General features: G+C 49.1%; 1 protein-coding gene across 2 annotated transcripts in view; it reads right to left on the bottom strand.

Annotated features, from left to right (window-relative positions):
- Window positions 1-5,929: 5,929 nt before the first annotated feature.
- Window positions 5,930-17,043, bottom strand: part of DMRT1 (doublesex and mab-3 related transcription factor 1) — a 108,760-nt gene continuing 97,646 nt past the window's right edge. For both annotated transcript variants that reach the window (XM_049645851.1, XM_049645762.1), the window contains exon 5: window positions 5,930-7,079. In XM_049645851.1, the coding sequence (XP_049501808.1) occupies window positions 6,925-7,079 (155 nt within the window). In that variant the 3' untranslated portion in view covers window positions 5,930-6,924. The remainder of the gene's footprint in view (window positions 7,080-17,043) is intronic.

A 17,043-nucleotide genomic window follows, 5' to 3' on the forward strand; every position in this document is an offset into this window, starting at 1 on the left:
ACTGAGCTCATCTCTTGGAGGTCTGGGCGAATCGAATTCGAGAAGAGTCCGCAAGAATGGCCAACCCTTGGGCTGCACAGCGCCCCTTGTCCTCTCTGGGAAGCCGTTTTTCTCTGCACTCCCCTGGAAGCAAGTAACAGGAAAACGTCCCTCTGTGTTTGCTGTGAATTCAAATAAAGCATCGCCAGGCGTTCTGGCGGCAACCCTCCGCCAGATTTCGGGAAGGGAGGAGGATTAAAAAGGGAACCTGGTGTCCCTTGAAGTCCTAGCCGCCCCCTTTGTCAGACTAGTCCGGGGGTTGGGGATCACTGGATGTTGGCCTCGTGGTGGGGGGGGGGGGGCGTGGGCAGGAAACCTGTGAGGGACAGTGCTACCCCTGGGCCAAACTTGGGTCAGTACAGACTCCCTCAGTGTCGCCTCTCATTCCCGCTCATCCACCCCCACCCTCAACCCCTCTTCTCCCGACCTCTGTTAGGAAAACAAGCCCTAAAACAGAACTGGAGGGAACTTCCTACATTTTCGGGATCGGAGGCAGAGGTCACCGGCACCCCCCCCCCACACACACACCCCGCGGGCCTGAGACTGGGAAGTGGGAATTGTTGGCCAGTCCATTCACATACAGACAGACAAGAAGGGCCCAGAATGACACTGAATCTGGGAACTTTCGCGGGGAAATCTCTAGATCTCTTGGGAAAGGGAAGACCACGGACTTTTTTTTTCCTTTTTTCTTTTTTTTGTCAGACGCATGCCTCCCAATTTTCTCCTAATGGTCAGCGAAACTGAGGAATTTAAGTGACTTGGGAGTAAAGAATTTTTTTTAAGGAAAAGAACAGATCTCAAAACGGGTTTGGGGGGCATTCCCACTACTAAGGCGACCTCCTTTCCTCCTCCACTCACCTAGCCATCCTATCCCTTTGCCACTCAAACAGTCTGGCATTATTTGGGCCGGGGCCCCATTTCACTCCAGTGCACATCGGGGGCTGAGATCTAAATACTCATTTGATATAGCGCAATAATCCTTTTCTCATATTTGATGGGAATGTTTTCCATATCCCAGTATTTGACAACATCTCCCTATAGGAACAGGTTTGTATTTATGTTGGTAAAATGTCCCCTGCCTCAAAGTCTATTGTAACCCAACACCTGACAACCCCGAGTCCCATTTCTGTTTGCAGAAAGGGTTTATTCAAGCACATAATGGGATCCCAGCAGAAAGCCTTCCTGAACAAGGGGCTATGGTAAACTTCACCACATGAACTCCGTTTCCAGGGCTATTAAGCTTTTAATTGGAAAATAGCAGAGGAAATTTCAAGGTGACTATAACGTGTTAGCAGTTAGTGTGGAGAAGAAAAGCCCAAGCGGGGATGAATGTAGAAAGCATATGGTCCGAATCACGTTTAGAAGGAGCGGCCTGCTTCTACTAAGTCCCCGCCACTTACACACTTATGGGAAAAAGCATCAAAGAAATTGCAAAGGGAGGGAGGAGGATTATGAGTAAATGTAACCTCACTAGATTGGATCCACTCAGGTTCTCTGGGTGATGGTGTGTGCGCTCAGACCACAATTAACTAGGTAGAATTGTGACAGGTATTAACAGCGAAAGGGTGAAAGATAATGCGCGTATGTGGTTGTCGTTCTCTTAGCTTACAATTTCATGGCGTGTACACATTTAAAAGCTGGGGCTGCAGATGTGCCAGCTGAGAAGCCGAGGATGTTCTGCCTCCAAATCCAGGAGTCCTGGTAGATGTTCCTCCCCGCAAAAAAAAAAAAAAAAAAAAAAAAAAAAAAAAATCAAAAAACAAATTAAAAAACCCACAAAAACAAAAAACAAACACAAAAACCACCCACTTATCAAAAGGGCAGTTTCACATTGTCCCGGATGTATAATGCATCAGGAAATTTTCTGCTTTGCTGGATTCTCATGGAGGAGGAGGTCAGGGTTCCTATTTTGCCGTTTTTTAATCGCGACCATGGTGACGCTGGAGGCCAGGGCTTGCAAAGCCCCGAAAATGCAAGAAAACGAGCCCCCTCTGCCCGCGCGTGAACTTCTCATCTCTCATCCTGTCCCTGCCTCTAGGCATCGCCCTTTGGCCAGCTTCAAATTGAAAGTGGGGGACGAATGTCTGGGGAGGCGGTGGGGCAACCAGCAACCAATTTCTTGAGGTGACAATAATGCTCTTGTTCTCCCTCAATTAATTGGGGAAGAGACTCCTGCGCACCTCCCATAGCATCCCCGTAGCCGCCCTCTGGGGCGCGGGGTGGAGGACAGAGGCCACGTGCGCCCGGGGTGGGGGGGAAGCGAGTGAACCTGGGTCTGGCGGGCCCGGGAAACGCGGCCGAACAGAAAGAAGGTCCACGACGGTCGCGTCCCCACGCCATTTTGGCAGTGGGCGACCTGAAGATCTTAAAGGGCCGAAGCCTTCTTAAGCAAACAGGGGCGCGGAACAGCCCGCAGGCCCTGTGCAGACAGTGCAGGTGCCCGTTCGTTCCTTCACGTTCTCGAATTCTCGAAACCAGCAGGGGTCGTGCCTGGGCACGAGCGCTCCCACCCGTGCAGATGCCTCAGACGCAGCCCAAACACCAGGCCGTGCCCGTCCCCCATCTTTTTGGGGGGGGGGGTGTCGCTCTAGCTTTGCTTTATCCGAGGGGCCCACTGAAAGCCGACCTCTGCCCCGCGCTTCGCAAGGGAAAGTGGAAAAGCGCGACCTCGCAGCGCTCCCCACTGGGCCAGGGCCCCGGCCCGCTTCCCCCGCAGGCCTCGGGCGCCGCCGCTCCCTCTCCGCGCACAGAGGTGGGGCTCTTGGGCCCTGCCTACTCACCCCCGCGGGGCAGCGGGAGGCCGGGGTGGGCTGCGGCGTCGGTGTCGTCCCTACCCGCCTCGCTAGAGGCTCGCAGTGGGGCGGCCTGCAAACCCGCGCGCCTTCTGAGCAAAGGGGGAAAAGCAGCTTGTACTCTCCGAAGGAAAACGAGAGCGGCGCGGACCTGAGACCATTTTAAAGATCGTGTTTCCCTTGGACTTGAACGCTCAAAGCAAAACCAAACAAAAAGGCCAGGGAAATCTTTTTAGGTACTTCGAGTAACGTTCAAGGGGCACAGAATCTTTGCTCCAGTGCCCGCTCTCAGGGCGCCGGTGCAGTTCTTCCCCAGGACGAGCCACTCTTCCAGAACGCTCTTCTCCCTCCGCCCCCGCTGTCGCCCCGCGGCCCCGTAACAAAGCCCCGCTGCGGGGAAAGTGGGCGGCTCTGCGGCCTTCCCAGAAACACGTTCCAGTTCCGTCCCAGGGAGTCCCGGGGATAATGGGAAACGGCGGACGCGGCCCGCACCCCAGGGGACCTGGCTGCGAACTCTACGCACAGAGGCCCGACCAGAGGCGGGAGAGCAACGCTGGGAGGCTGGGAGCGGCGCACCCGAAGGGCGCCCCACGGCAGGGGGCCGACACCTACACCCTCAGCTCTCGAGGCCCGCTCGGTATCCTCCTGGGCGAGGCGACTTCCGGAGCACTCGAGGCTCCGCCCACCCAACCAGCGTCCCGCCTCCTACCCTGCTCACCCCGCCCCCCCGCCTGGGGTCTTAGGCAGCCCTCCTGGCCGCAGCTTTGAACTGTTGGAAAGTTTGCCTGTTGTTCTGGGGCAGGGAGTGCGGAGAACTTGACGAAATAGTGGCTGAGCGAAGGCCTCTCGCGTTTCTGTTGGGGAGGAGGCGTCTTTCCCCGGCGAAGATCGCGAGTCGTCGGCAGTGGCCGGAGCGGGCCGAGCTGGCAGCAGCTGGGCTCAGGCCTTGTCCTTGTGTACGCGCCAAGGGGCGAAGGCCTCGGGCCCCCGGCCACTTCCCGCCGGGGCGGGACGGAGCCGAGAACGATCCCTCTCCTTGCAGCCGTTGACCTTCGGCGTATTTTTAAGACGCATAGCGCTTTCCACGAAGCGCTTTTAATACCACTTGGTGCAAAACATCAAAATGCGGTGCAATATACGTGTACGTGTGAAACCGGTTCAGCACTGGAGTTCACCGGAAGCGGAGAGGGGCTCGATTTTTAGGCGTGCGCAGCAGTTCGGTTTCCACGGGGTGCAAGGGACAATGGTGACGGCTAGGCGGGTCTGGTTCCCACCCCTGCCCCGAACTGAGGTTTTATGTGTGGGTTTCGGAGGGAACCCTCGCTATGGGTGTGGCAGTGGCTGTGGCAGCGGGAAAGCAGTGTCACCAAGGTCGCCCTGGGCCTCTCAGGCAGCTTTCCCTGAGGCCCTAGATCCGCAGGGTGGGGCCCGCAGTGCATTAAGGGTGAGAGCAAGGGGCACCCGAGTGAGGCGCCCGCCCGGGGCCGCGTCCGCATGTAGTAGGGGCACGGTCACCCTCGCCCGCAGCTCCTGCGGGAGCCCGAGACGGCGCGTTTCGTTTGCCCAGCGTCCAGGAGGGGAAGGCGCGGCGATCCTGCCTCGGTTTCCCCGCGTTGGAGCAGCAGAAGCGCTCCTAAGTGCTGAGGGCTGTCCCGGCCGTCCGCCAGATGCTCACGGGATGCCTGGCACGGCCACACTCGCACACACGTGTTGGGCATACGTGTATACCGCACACTCCAGGGATATCGCCTGCAGGGGGATGCGGCCTTGCTGTTACAGGTCTCCCTACAAGGGATCAAAGCTTTAAAGTGCCTCACATGTGTGTATTCAAATATGGTTAAAATGGAGCAACCAAGCCTTCCCGCGGTTGCTCTGCTGGTGTTCAGAATTTGCTAAATTCCTACAGCTGAGCACCCTGGACCGGCCTGGCTCCCTCCCTAGCAGTCAGGAATAAACAGCCTAGGTGCAGTGGCCCCGGGGCCGGTTTTAGCGCCAGGAGTGGCCCTCCTGTGGGGGTAGCGGGATTCAGAACCAAATCGGGCTTTGGGAGCGGCAGGAGGGGCCTCTCCGAAGGACGGGCGCTTCCCACCCGACCTGCCTGTTTCCCTGGGTGCCGGCAGCTGGGAGCAGAACTCGAACTCAGGGCGGCAGGAGGCCGGGATGCGCGCGGCGGGAGATACCAGAGCCCGTCCCTGGGGACGTAGGGGTGGGCACCAGGGAGGGGCCCAGAAGATGCTGGGTCAAATCTTTGGCAGCGCCCTGTCAAGTTTACCCAGGCTCCGCTGGCTTTTCAGAAACGTAGGGACACTTAAGACGCACGTTCCCAGAGGAGGCACCCTACCCGCCCCCCGCCCCACTGAGGGGGCGTGTCCGACTTCTCCAACAAAACCACCCCGCAAAATCCGTGTGTTGGGGGCATCTATACAGAAAGGCTGGAACTGGAAGACTCCTGGGTCCGCGGAAGCCAGGATTATTCAAAAAACGTAGGGAGCCTGGGCAGTGGGCAGCAAGTGCACGAAGTATCTTCATCTTCAGAAAAGCCACCCTTAACGCCTTGGAGGTGGCGACTCCGCCGCCAGGTCCCTTGCTTGCGCACCCCGCAGCCTTCTGGCGTCGCCGCCACAATAGCTACAGCTACAGCCGCCCCGAAGGGCACACGGCTGCAGTAGCAGCAGCCTGACAAGTGTGATAAAATGATCTTCCTTAACTAAACTCGTAAAGCACTGGGCAATAAAACTCAATCTTCTGTAAAATCCAATTAAGTCATTATCTGACTGATTGTATCTTTAATTGAAAACAGAAGTGACAGTAAATTTCTGTGATATATCAGGATCAATCGATACCACTATACGATTCAGCCCCAAGAAGTGATTTATAATGTCAAACCTATATAGGTAACTCCACATTATTCTCTCTAAAACCACTGGTGGATGAAATTAAGAGTAAGTGCATTTAATAAAAAACAAGATGGTCAGGTTATTGATTACAACAGATGGGGGTGAAATCAAATAGATGTTTTCAAAGCACAGAGCGAAGAAAATACAAGTAATTTCTTTTTTCCTGTTTAATACCGCTCACCAAATATACACAACAGAAAATTCAGTCATCAATAACATTTTTATTTCAGGTACAGCTGCAACTACACAGAACAATGAATTTTTTTTAGACTAGTTTCATTTCAGGATGGCTTCTGTTACATAAGGAAGTACTCCACAAGCAATTTTTAACAAAGTAATGAACTCAGAAATCTGTAGTAACTTTTAAAGATGTACTTATTTTCAAATCAGATTACAACCTAAGGTTACAAAATAGTCTAGATTGCATCCATTTATTTTTCCCCTGTAGCAGAAGGAATGTGTATGATAAACTCTCCTATTATTCTAGAAACAAATCCAGGAATTCTGCATTACTGAGGTTACTTTCAATTGTGTTGTTTTGAAATAACCCTTTATGGAAAGGGCAGTGGTTCTCAGGGGCTTTCTTTTTCTGACTGTATTTCAATCATGTTTTGGATTTGGGGGGGTGGGGTGGGGTAGGGCTCGGCTTTTCCAACAGCAACACAAACACACCGTATTTCCATTTACTCTGACTTTCTGTGGATTTCTAAAACAATCACTAAGTTTGTCTGCTCTTTTCTTCTCACTGGTCAGGTATTTGGCTAAATTTATATTTTTGCAGCTTTATTAAAATACTAAAATAGAAACGTCTAAGGCACCTAAGATTTCATTTTAAAATCAGAGGTAATATCTAATTATGACACACTGAGATGCAAATGTACTGCTTTACTTTAGTGAATTACTGTATTTCTTGAAAACTACAATGTAAACCAGTATCATCCACAAAGTAGGGGTGGAGGGAATACTACTATCTAACTCCGTGAGCAAAGCACTTAATTCTTGCGGATGGTAGTCCTGGATCCTAAACTATTCCAAATACATTCTGGCCCCTGGGCTAAGCTCTAAGGAGTGGAAACCAAACACGTTCTCAACAGTTAAGTCGACCTGAGTCAAGACAAAGTATGAACAACAAACCCTGTGTCTAAATGGAATACACCTGCTCCTCCAAGTGAACCGCCAAAAGCATCGGGCACCATTCACTCGTCCTCTTCGATGACCGGAGTAACGCTGAAGCTGCTTGGCTCCGAGGCGGACTCGCATTCGAGCACTCCCTTTGTGCTCTCGTTACTAATGGGAGAGCTGCTGGAGAGGGAAACCAAGCCAGAATCTTGACTGCTGGGCGGCGAGAATACTGGGTCGTGGGGAAAGACAGGGAGGGAGAAGAGCACGTTAAAAGTAGCCAGTCTTTCTACATTTAGGATTCGGTGAGGTTTCAACAAAGATAGAGGCACTCTGCATCTCCATCCTGCGTTCAAAGCGTGGTTACAGGCAGTCATTACAACCCCCAGCGTTTCTTTAGAATTAAAAAAAAAAAAAAAACAGTATTTCTGCACAATATCTATTCAGTTATCTGTTTGCATTTGAAAGGGAAAGTTAGGGAGCAGAATTCTGGATTTATGTGCATAAGGAAAAAAAAATAACCAATCTGCATCCCCCTCTTTGGGGAAACTATTTCCACCCTTCACTGAACCCCTCCCCTTTATGTAAAGGATGCTAATAGAACTTGTCTTGTCAAATGATCCCTCTGACAAATTACCCCCAGCAAGACTCCACCCATGTATTTCTACCATTTGACAGGTAACCCTAAGTTTTTCAACATATAGCAAGCAAAGGTGATAGCTTATCAATTTTCCTGTTATTTCTCTTCGATATACAGGGACAAACACTTGCTGTTTACATAACTTCTGCAAACCAAAAAGCAGGAAATGGGAGGGAAACTTTTTACAAAATATGAAAAGTTTAATACCTTCCCCAAAACAGAAGCCAGGTAAAGATTTTAAAAGCAAATCTGTGAACATAAAACTCTACTAGGAAACTGACATTAAATATGAAAGATGCTAAATGTGCTCAACAATGTTTGCAACCTCACAAGCCACACTAGATACAAAATTTAAGCAAAAGGGTCTCTGACCTTCTTAACCTTAGCCGAGTTCAGATCCACCCCCAGAACTCCCTTCCTACCTAGTGTGAACGTAATTAAGGGGAAGCTGCAGTGGCAATTTCTCTCCTCATTAACTTCCTGATTGGTTTCAGCCTCAGGATTCTGCCGGGCAGTAGTTTGTCACCAATTCCAAATGGCCAATCGTTAATACTAATGTTTGTGTAACTAACTGCCAGCATCTGCCACGGCTTCTTGTACAACAATAATGGTGAAAGGGTACATTAGTGCTCCTGTGTTAATTCAGCTTGTGTTCATCAATAGGGAAATCTATGATGTAATTAGCAAAATGCACTGGGAACGGAGTGCTGAAGTCATTTGTAGGGAACTAAATCATCGTAGAAGCTGCACCGAGTCCTGATGTGTTTGCCATCAATACTTATTATGTTTGGGATTTAATAAGGTATATTACCGTGCTGAAAAGAGACCTTTTTACAAGAGAACACTATTTACGCTTGTTATGGGTTTGGAAAAGGTTTGCTGCGGCTAGTGGAAACACACAGAACTAAAAGAGCAGAGCTAGGATTTAAGAAGCGGACCTTTAAAACCACTCCACTGGACCAAATTATCTCAGAAGGCTCCTTTCTTCTAACGTGACATATGGATGGACAGACAGACAGAAGAACGGAGAGTTTTGTAGGGCTGCCTCAAAACCTCCAAGAAGGAAAGGCATGATCTGGAAACTTAGTGAATAAATCTGAAAAACAATTTGGGCAATTTCCTGACAGACAATTACCTTTGATACTGATAGTACTTGCTTAGTAACTGAAATTAAAAAGCAAGGGTAATAGTGTGTAAGCCTTTTTAAGTGGAGCGCTGTTAAATAGTACTTTACAGACACCAACAAAGCATACACATGCATGCCAACCCAAACAACTGGGAACCTAAAAAACCTGAAACCTTCATTTTACTGCAGTCCATAAAGGCTACATTTGAACTGTTACATGGATTTAAAAATCCCCACAAATCCAAGATGATTTATGAATTGTGCTACATACACAGCACGTTGTACATACAAAGAAATGTTTTCCAAAGGCGGCACTTTGCTCTGACATCTTAGAACTACGCAAAGATCTGGAGAGCCATCTAAGAACCAACCAGGGAGAGGGTATGAGTTATCTGCCCACCGCCCTCAACCCACCTCAAACCAGTGATGGAACCTTCTCTGTCTGGAAGCGCTGGGGACGAGAAGGTTTACTGCCCCACTTTCTGAATGCCACATGCTGTAATGAAATACTTAATCCTCAAACCAGTCACTGAAAGAATCACCCCCGCCGGTTGATGGAGGGGACCCCGTGCGTGTGGCACTTGTCAGCACCACCCCCTGGGTTACTCCCCCTGGACCATCCCACCCTCCTTGGGTGCCACACCGGCCTGGGAACCCTCCTCATCTCCGTGTGGCGAGTTTAAGGAGGCAAAAGAACTGACCCTTGTCAGGCTGATGCAGTGGCCAGAAAGGAGTGAGTGAGTGCTCTCTGCCACGTTCTGAGCCCTGGGCCTGCCTTCTGCCTTCAGTCAGCAGCTGACCCAGGAGATGCCCCTCCACCCCAGCCATGCACCTCTTACCCCCATTTAACTGATCCGTGACCAGAAAAGGGAGGGGCGGGAATTCTGCAAAAGGAAGAAATGTGGGGATAGCTCCCTTTGGCCCTCAGTTGCCTTGTGCGTGTTTTCTTGGAAAGTATTCCTGTGACTCAGGCTACAGAGACACACACAGTGCCACCTACAGAGACGGGGGAGGCTCCAAGCACTCCTAATCCATGACTGCACTCAGGGAAGATATAAATAAATGAACTCAACCAGTTTTGGAAAGTGTCAGCATTTTTCAGGGTTTCTCCACTCAAAATTTAAATCGATGTTATTTTTACTTTTGTCCAAGGCTTGGCATCGTCTTTGAATAGTGGGACAGTGTTTGCTGAACTCATTTTGTGTGGCCCCCTCCTAAGAGTAGTTAAGGATTTCAGAAGTGTTATCCTGGAGACGAATGTCCAAAATGTGTTTTAATAGTGTCCTTAAAGGTACACTCTCCGTTTTAATGCAGCTTCATTAAACTCTGTTGGGGGAAGAGTAGTAATTGGTCACTGTAAATCATTTTATACCAATTAAAAATTCCAAAGTCAGAGTTATCCTTTCTGCTTTTTAAGTTGATTTTAATGAGCCTGACACAAGGCTCATTTCAACTCAAAAGGTTCCTCTTAATTATTTTGTAAAAATGCTAATGCCTTGTGTCAGTGGGACTGTAAGGAAAGGTACAGTGTTGGTAGCACTAGAAATTGGTTCGGTCTTTCTGGACAGCAATCTAGTGACATGTAATGAGAACTGTAAAACTGTTCATCCCCTCTGACCCGGTAATTCCACTCTGGGGAATAGACCCAAAGAAAGAAAGAGTAATTGGCCCAGAGATGCTCAACACACGACTATTTGCATCACTGAAGATGTCAGTGCTTCGCTCCGGGCTGGGACTGGGCGGTGGGGGGATGGGGACAGCTGAGCTCCGGGAGGGGGGGCAGGAAGCTTTCACAAGGCAATAAACAATTCAGGATTATGCTACCCCTCGATCGCGGGCAGGCTCCCAGCATTTACAGAAATGGAAGAAATGACTTCTGGAGACCGAGGTAGAGCCTAAAAAGTAAGAAAAAGGAAGACTTGCCCATCTGCTCTTTTCTCCGGTTCCAGTGAAAGGTGGGGAGACCTCGGGGCTGACCCTTGATTGAACCAGCAAGCCCAGTATCTGTTTTCTCTCAAGTAGCCTATTTGTCCACCGAAGGAGGGGCTTTCTTTTACTATTATTTAAAAGCAAAAAACCTTGCACATAATCACTCTTCCCGGTGCTGGGGAAAAAGAAAAAAAATTAAGATAATGGCAGCAACGCCATCCAACCATCATCGTACCGCCACCCCCAAAACCCACCTCACCAAAAAAACCAAACAAAAACCACTCTAACTGCTAAATCTTTCGACACTGCAAAGACCCCTGACTTTTAACTTGAATGATCTGTTGGAAGTCAGTGGGCTGGAACGAATAATTCTCCTCCAATGATGTGAGAAAACAGGATATTCATGCTTGAGAAAAATTTTTCTTCCTCTCTATGTTAAATACTATTCAACGCCCACTAAGAAACCACTTAAAAATAAGAATGCAAGCAGCATTCTTCAATTGTTAGCAACTCTTCACCTCCGAGGGGACAGGGAGAAAAACAAAAGTGCTGGCCTCGGAGTCTGATGAAAAAGCTAATGAAAATTTCTCAAACAACAAATTCTTCCGCCTCATGACAAACCGTAGTGTTTGGAAATAAAATCCCTTCCAATCAATACCACTTAGCAGATATTTAATGTTTCACAATGGAACTCTTTTCCGCTGTGAAACTGCTGCCCCTTCTCACTAACGTTTAAAATAATTAGGATTATCTGAGCCAGTCCGAAGCTTGGCAGGTTCAGTCTGTACTTTCAAACAGCATTAATTCTTGGCACTCGGAACAAGGGATAAAAGGTAAAGATATGAATGGAGATCTTTATTCAACCCGATCTATCACGGATTAGTTCATTCTTTTCCAGTTCATGCCTGCACTCCAGTCAAGGGGAGGGCAAAGCTGTAACTGATGTAATTAGAAACCACAAGCTGAGAAAAAATAGCCCTTTATTAATCTCCCCATTTACTATGTATTTACTAAAATATATATATGTGTATATATATACATATATGTATATATACATATATATAAAATCTTTGAAACAATTAAGTGTGTTTTTTCCCCCAACCTAAGTGTAATTAAAGGACAGTGACAAGAGAGAGCTGTTGAGGATTACGCCTTCCTTGAAAACACATCTTCACGGGCAGTTCTAAAATCTAACACCGATTCTGAGAGGGGCCAGTTCTGTGCTCTGCATGTTGTCGAGACAAGTGGCCGAGCCACGGTAAAGGAAGGTTCCTGTGGTTGGCAGCAGGCACAGGTCACTGCTTCTCTCTTGACGGAACCCTCACGACCTTTTGAAGCACTGGGAAGGGCCGTTTCTACAAACGAAGTGAACGTGTAAGAGAAAGTACCCATTATGCAATATTAACAGTACCTCCGTCCCTCTAAATTTCTTGCATAACAAGGAGACACAACTCCCCAAATCACGCCAGAACACTTTCATTCTCAAGGTAAGCAGAAGCCCATGGAGCACCCTTCAGGAGCACGCTGGAGAGAGCGAGGGCCCCGGGGGGGGGGGCGGGGGGGCGGGTGCTGAGGACCCGAGTCACAGCCTGGCCTGGCGGTCTGCAGCCCACCAGCTGGCTCATCCTACCGCTCCACAAAATCGGCGAGGATACGCCAAACCTTCTCCCTTACCCCCCTAGAGTTCAACACAGAGGGAACAATTCTTGACTGTTTTAATGTAGTGCCCAAAAAACGAAAACGAGAGGAAGGAAGGACTCCACTCAGCCTTGCACCCGACCTGGGACCCCGGGGCAGAATCCTCTCAGACCAGACGCCCCCCACGCCCCCTCTGCAAGACAGATACTCCTGAACTACTACATGGCTTATTGCTTAGGGTCATAAAACCAACTGGAGTGTCAGAGCAAGCCCATGAATTAGCAGTGTGCCCGCAACAGCAGCCCTAACAGGGGCTCGGCACCTCCAAGGACCCCACCCGTCACACCTCTACCCCAAAATTTCCTGCCCGTCAGCAGTGGTGATGCTGCTGGAGGCTCCCTGACCCCAAACTGTCCCCATCAGTAGTGGAGGACTCTCTCGCTGACTCACTCATTCCTGAACTCTTTCTGAAGTGAGCACATGAGGGGTTAACTCATCAGGGCTGGCCCACCTGAGGGAGGCAGCATTTTTGGTGACCCACACAATCCAAACATTCACATTTCCTCAGTGTGTTTTAACCAAAATACACTGCGTCTCAAAATCGTACAGCGTGGCTTCGACTTCTCTTAGGTGACAACATCCTGAGATAAAGCCTCACACTGGCTGACTCTGCCCTCCTTTGCCCTTCGGTGAACTGAATACGAAGCAGACTCTGAAGAAACCCCCTACGCTGCCTGGGGGATGGACGGAAGCATCCTGGGCCTCGGTTTCCCCATCTGTGAAATAAGACTATTAACAGGCCACTGTGATAATTACCAAGTAACATTAATCAGTTGCCTCATTTTATTTGTCTGCAAGTCTCAGTCTTAAGGTCTTAAAGTTAGAAGATTCTTGCCTTTGAAGGTGCAGGAATTCAATCGGGATTTAGGACAAGGTCTATTCACCCTGGGCCACATACACAGTTGCCTTCTTGAGAAAGCCCGGAAGAGGAATGCAGGTTTGCTTCCTTTGGACCTGCAGCATAGCCAGGGTGTCCAACGATCACGCACAGCATCCCTTTAAGACAGCGCTATCTGGAAGCAGGAAGAATCTCTTGTGTTTGAGCCTAAGTCTGTCTGAAAAGGGGAACTCTGGGAAGTCCTGGGCAGAGGCATCGGTGACCCAAAAGAAGTAGGGGTCTCACTGGTTCCCAATCTTCAATCACTGGCTACCTGGAGCCCTGAGAATGGGGCTCGCTGGGCTGGCGGAAGCTGACCCTCAGAGGACAACAGGGCAGAGCCCCTGTTAGGTATGCGGGCTTTGATCAGTTCCGTACCCTCTCCATGCCTGAGTTTCCTCGTCTGTAAAACGGGAACAGAGTAGATGGTTCTACACAAAGCGGTGGGGCTCTGTAAAGTCCGATGCCGCCGAAAAGCCCACATTCAAATCCTGCCAAGCTTCAGGCTATGGTGACCCCCACGCGGAGCCTGGCTAGGGCAGCAGGACTTCAGCACTGTCTGAGCCCTGTCCCTAGCACCACCTCCCGGCCTCCACCCCCCTCCCCGCTGCCCCCAGCAGCCTCCGAGAGTCCGTGCCAGAAGACTCCGAGCTCTGAGCTCGGACACCAGCACCTCAGTAAACACCTGAGACCCGGTTTCTTTAACTGTTAAAGGAGAATAATCGTGTGTCTCACAAAGCTGACTAGAGGATCGAGGAGACGGAATCTGACGAAATAGTTGGCTGGCAAACCTGCAGAATATACACACTCGTCAGTCACGATGAGCCCCCGCCGCTCCCCCAACCCCGCAGGAGTCCGCAAACTTCTGCGGGAAGAAGCCAGGGACTCTGTGCACCCCACTGCCCGGCACAGAACCAAGAAATGAGTAAGATTTGTATTAACTCTGGTTGAGAAAGAAAAAAAAAAGGGGGGGGGGACTTAGTGATGACACAGCCCAAACATCCCTGAATGTTCTCAGACAAGTTTCAATTCTGACGTTCAGGGAAAGGGGACTTTTACTTTATTCGCCCTTCTGTGCACACCAAGACACTGACAGTTACGATGAATTAATTCCAAGTTGACCCCGGGGCCTGTGAGTCTGTGCTTTTCACAGCACCGTGCACAGCACTGGCGTTACACATGGGACTTCCAGAAGCCAGGCCAACAGGTCAGCAGTCAGGGCTGAACCAGGTGGAGCCGTCAGAGCCTCGTGGCAAAAACAGGTAAAAGACAGACATCTGGCATGCTGAAACGGAGAACATCTACCATACGTTGTCTGGCACAGGGCAGTGCACACAGTGGGTGTTTAATAATGACGAACGTGTGGGAGAGACCATGGAATTCAGTCTTCGCAAGACACGCCGTAACCACAGAACGGGGCGAACTCGCACGCTGGCCAGAGTCGCAAGCCTAAAACCAGCTTTGAGGGCTATAAACTGCAAGAGTTTTACTGAATTCCATCTGTATTTACTGCACAGACTCTAAGCAAAGCCTGGGTACAGAGGCAGGGAAAAGCCACACCAAACACACCCTGGGACCAGGACCTCAGCCCGGGCCAAGGCCAAAGAGCCCGGCTCTTAGTGAGCATGGGGACCGTGTTCCGGGGGACTCTGCAATGCAAACACAGCTCAAGTCCAAGAACGGCACCGCGACTGGGTGGTCACATGGACAGCTGCATTTGCAAACAGAGCATAAACTCGGAATATAATCTCAGAAACTAAAGCAGACCAGGCAAACCAGATGCTCAAAAGTCATCTCTGCAGGAGGTTTTCCACACGATCCTGGGAAAGCGGTTTTCTCAGATACAGAAGGATTCACACTCACAAAGCAGGCTGCGGGGGGCATTTGCCATGCCAAAAACTAGCTCAGCTCTGTCCAGATTATGTTGCAACAAGAGAACATTTTCAAGTAGCCTTGTGTTTTTCTTCACGTTGAGAGGAAGAAAGGATCACAGATGCTTTGACCTTAATGGGTAATATAATTGATGGGAACATCGACCTTGATGGGCATCTTGTTGAAGCTAAGAAAAAGGATCAAAGTTTGGAGTTCACACCACTACCGGGAGGGCTGGTCGGCGAAGGACAGTGAATGCTGCCTTCGAACCTAAGGCCTGAAAGGAACTCGGTTGCTGGCTAAACCACCAGCCTGTGGCCTGTCTTTCACTTTGGGATTACATCATCATCCATAAAACGTGCTACTTAACAAGACATTTAAGATATGCAGCTTTAGATGCACGGTTAAGGAAGCTTTTCGTTTAGAAATATTCTGAGACGTTTTGCCACGAAGTGGACATAAGAGAAAGTTCGTGAGCCATTTCTCAAATAGAACCTGTATAAAATTTGCAGCTTGTAATTTAAAAGTAAATATTGGGGCGGGGCGCCTGGGTGGCGCAGTCGGTTAAGCGTCCGACTTCAGCCAGGTCACGATCTCGCGGTCCGTGAGTTCGAGCCCCGCGTCAGGCTCTGGGCTGATGGCTCGGAGCCTGGAGCCTGTTTCCGATTCTGTGTCTCCCTCTCTCTCTGCCCCTCCCCCGTTCATGCTCTGTCTCTCTCTGTCCCAAAAATAAATAAAAAAAAAAAAAAAAAAAAAAACGTTGAAAAAAAAAATTTAAAAAAAAATAAATAAATAAAAAATAAAAGTAAATATTGGGGCACCTGGGTGGCTCGGTCGGTGGAGGGTCTGACTTCAGCTCAGGTCACAATCTCGTGTTCATGGGTTAGAGCCCCTCAGAGTCGGGAGCCTGCTTTGGGTTCTGTGTCTCCCTCTCTCTCTGCCCCTCCCCTGATCATGCTCTGTCTCTCAAAAAATAAAAAACGCTAAAAAAAATTAAAAATAAAAAATGAAAGTAAATATTGTGGGAGGCCCGGGTGGCTCAGTCAGTTAAAGTGTCCGACTCTTGGTTTCAGCTCAGGTCATGATCTCACAGTTTTTAAGTTTGAGCCCCACATCGGGGTCCGCACTGACAGCTCAGAGCCTGTGTGGAATTCTCTCTCTCTCTCTGCCCCTCCCCCACTTGCGCACACACGTGGTCTCTCATTCTCTCAAAATAAATTAATTAAAAACAAAATAAAAGTAAATATTGTGCCCCAAATGAAATGCCAGCAAGCAGGGTAGAAAACTGTGTTGCATACATTATTTTACCTTTACCTCAAGGGGACTCCATCTTCTTTCAAAAGCAAATGCAAGGGGCGCCTGGGTGGCTCAGTCGGTTAAGCGGCCGACTTCGGCTCAGGTCATGATCTCACGGTCTGTGAGTTCAAGTCCCGCGTCGGGCTCTGTGCTGACAGCTCAGAGCCCGGAGCCCATTTCAGATTCTGTGTCTCCCTCTCTCTGACCCTCCCCCGTTCATGCTCTGTCTCTCTCTGTCTCAAAAATAAATAAACATTAAAAAAAATTAAAAAAAAAATTAAAATAAATAAATAAATAAAAGCAAATGCAAAACTCATCAGTACTGGCTACCATTCTATGCCAACTCGTTACTCCCCTTTCTGGCTAGCATTACAGGAAATCTAAGACTAGTAATTATTAATATTTTTCTCTGGTACAGGATAAGGAAGCAGACACATCCAAATAAAACATATGCCAGATGAAATCAATCAGGACAGAAAATTCCAGGCATTTCCAGACAGGAGCATACATGCCTAACTCACAGCCACACGAGTGATTTTACCGCCTAAATACAATACCGCCATCATGGACAGTTAAGGGGAGTTCAGGTTACAAGAGCAAGAATACACTATTTTGGAATGGTTCACGTTAAGGGTGAACAGAAATAAGAAAATAAGAGCACAGAGTGTATGTTTTTCCAAAAGAGAATTTCTACACTTTGCCCAAGACTCCAAAAGCTAAAAAAATAAAATAAAATAAAAAATTCAATAGATGTATTT

The sequence above is a fragment of the Panthera uncia genome, chromosome D4 (genome assembly GCF_023721935.1).
Source record: "Panthera uncia isolate 11264 chromosome D4, Puncia_PCG_1.0, whole genome shotgun sequence".
NCBI lineage: Eukaryota > Metazoa > Chordata > Mammalia > Carnivora > Felidae > Panthera > Panthera uncia.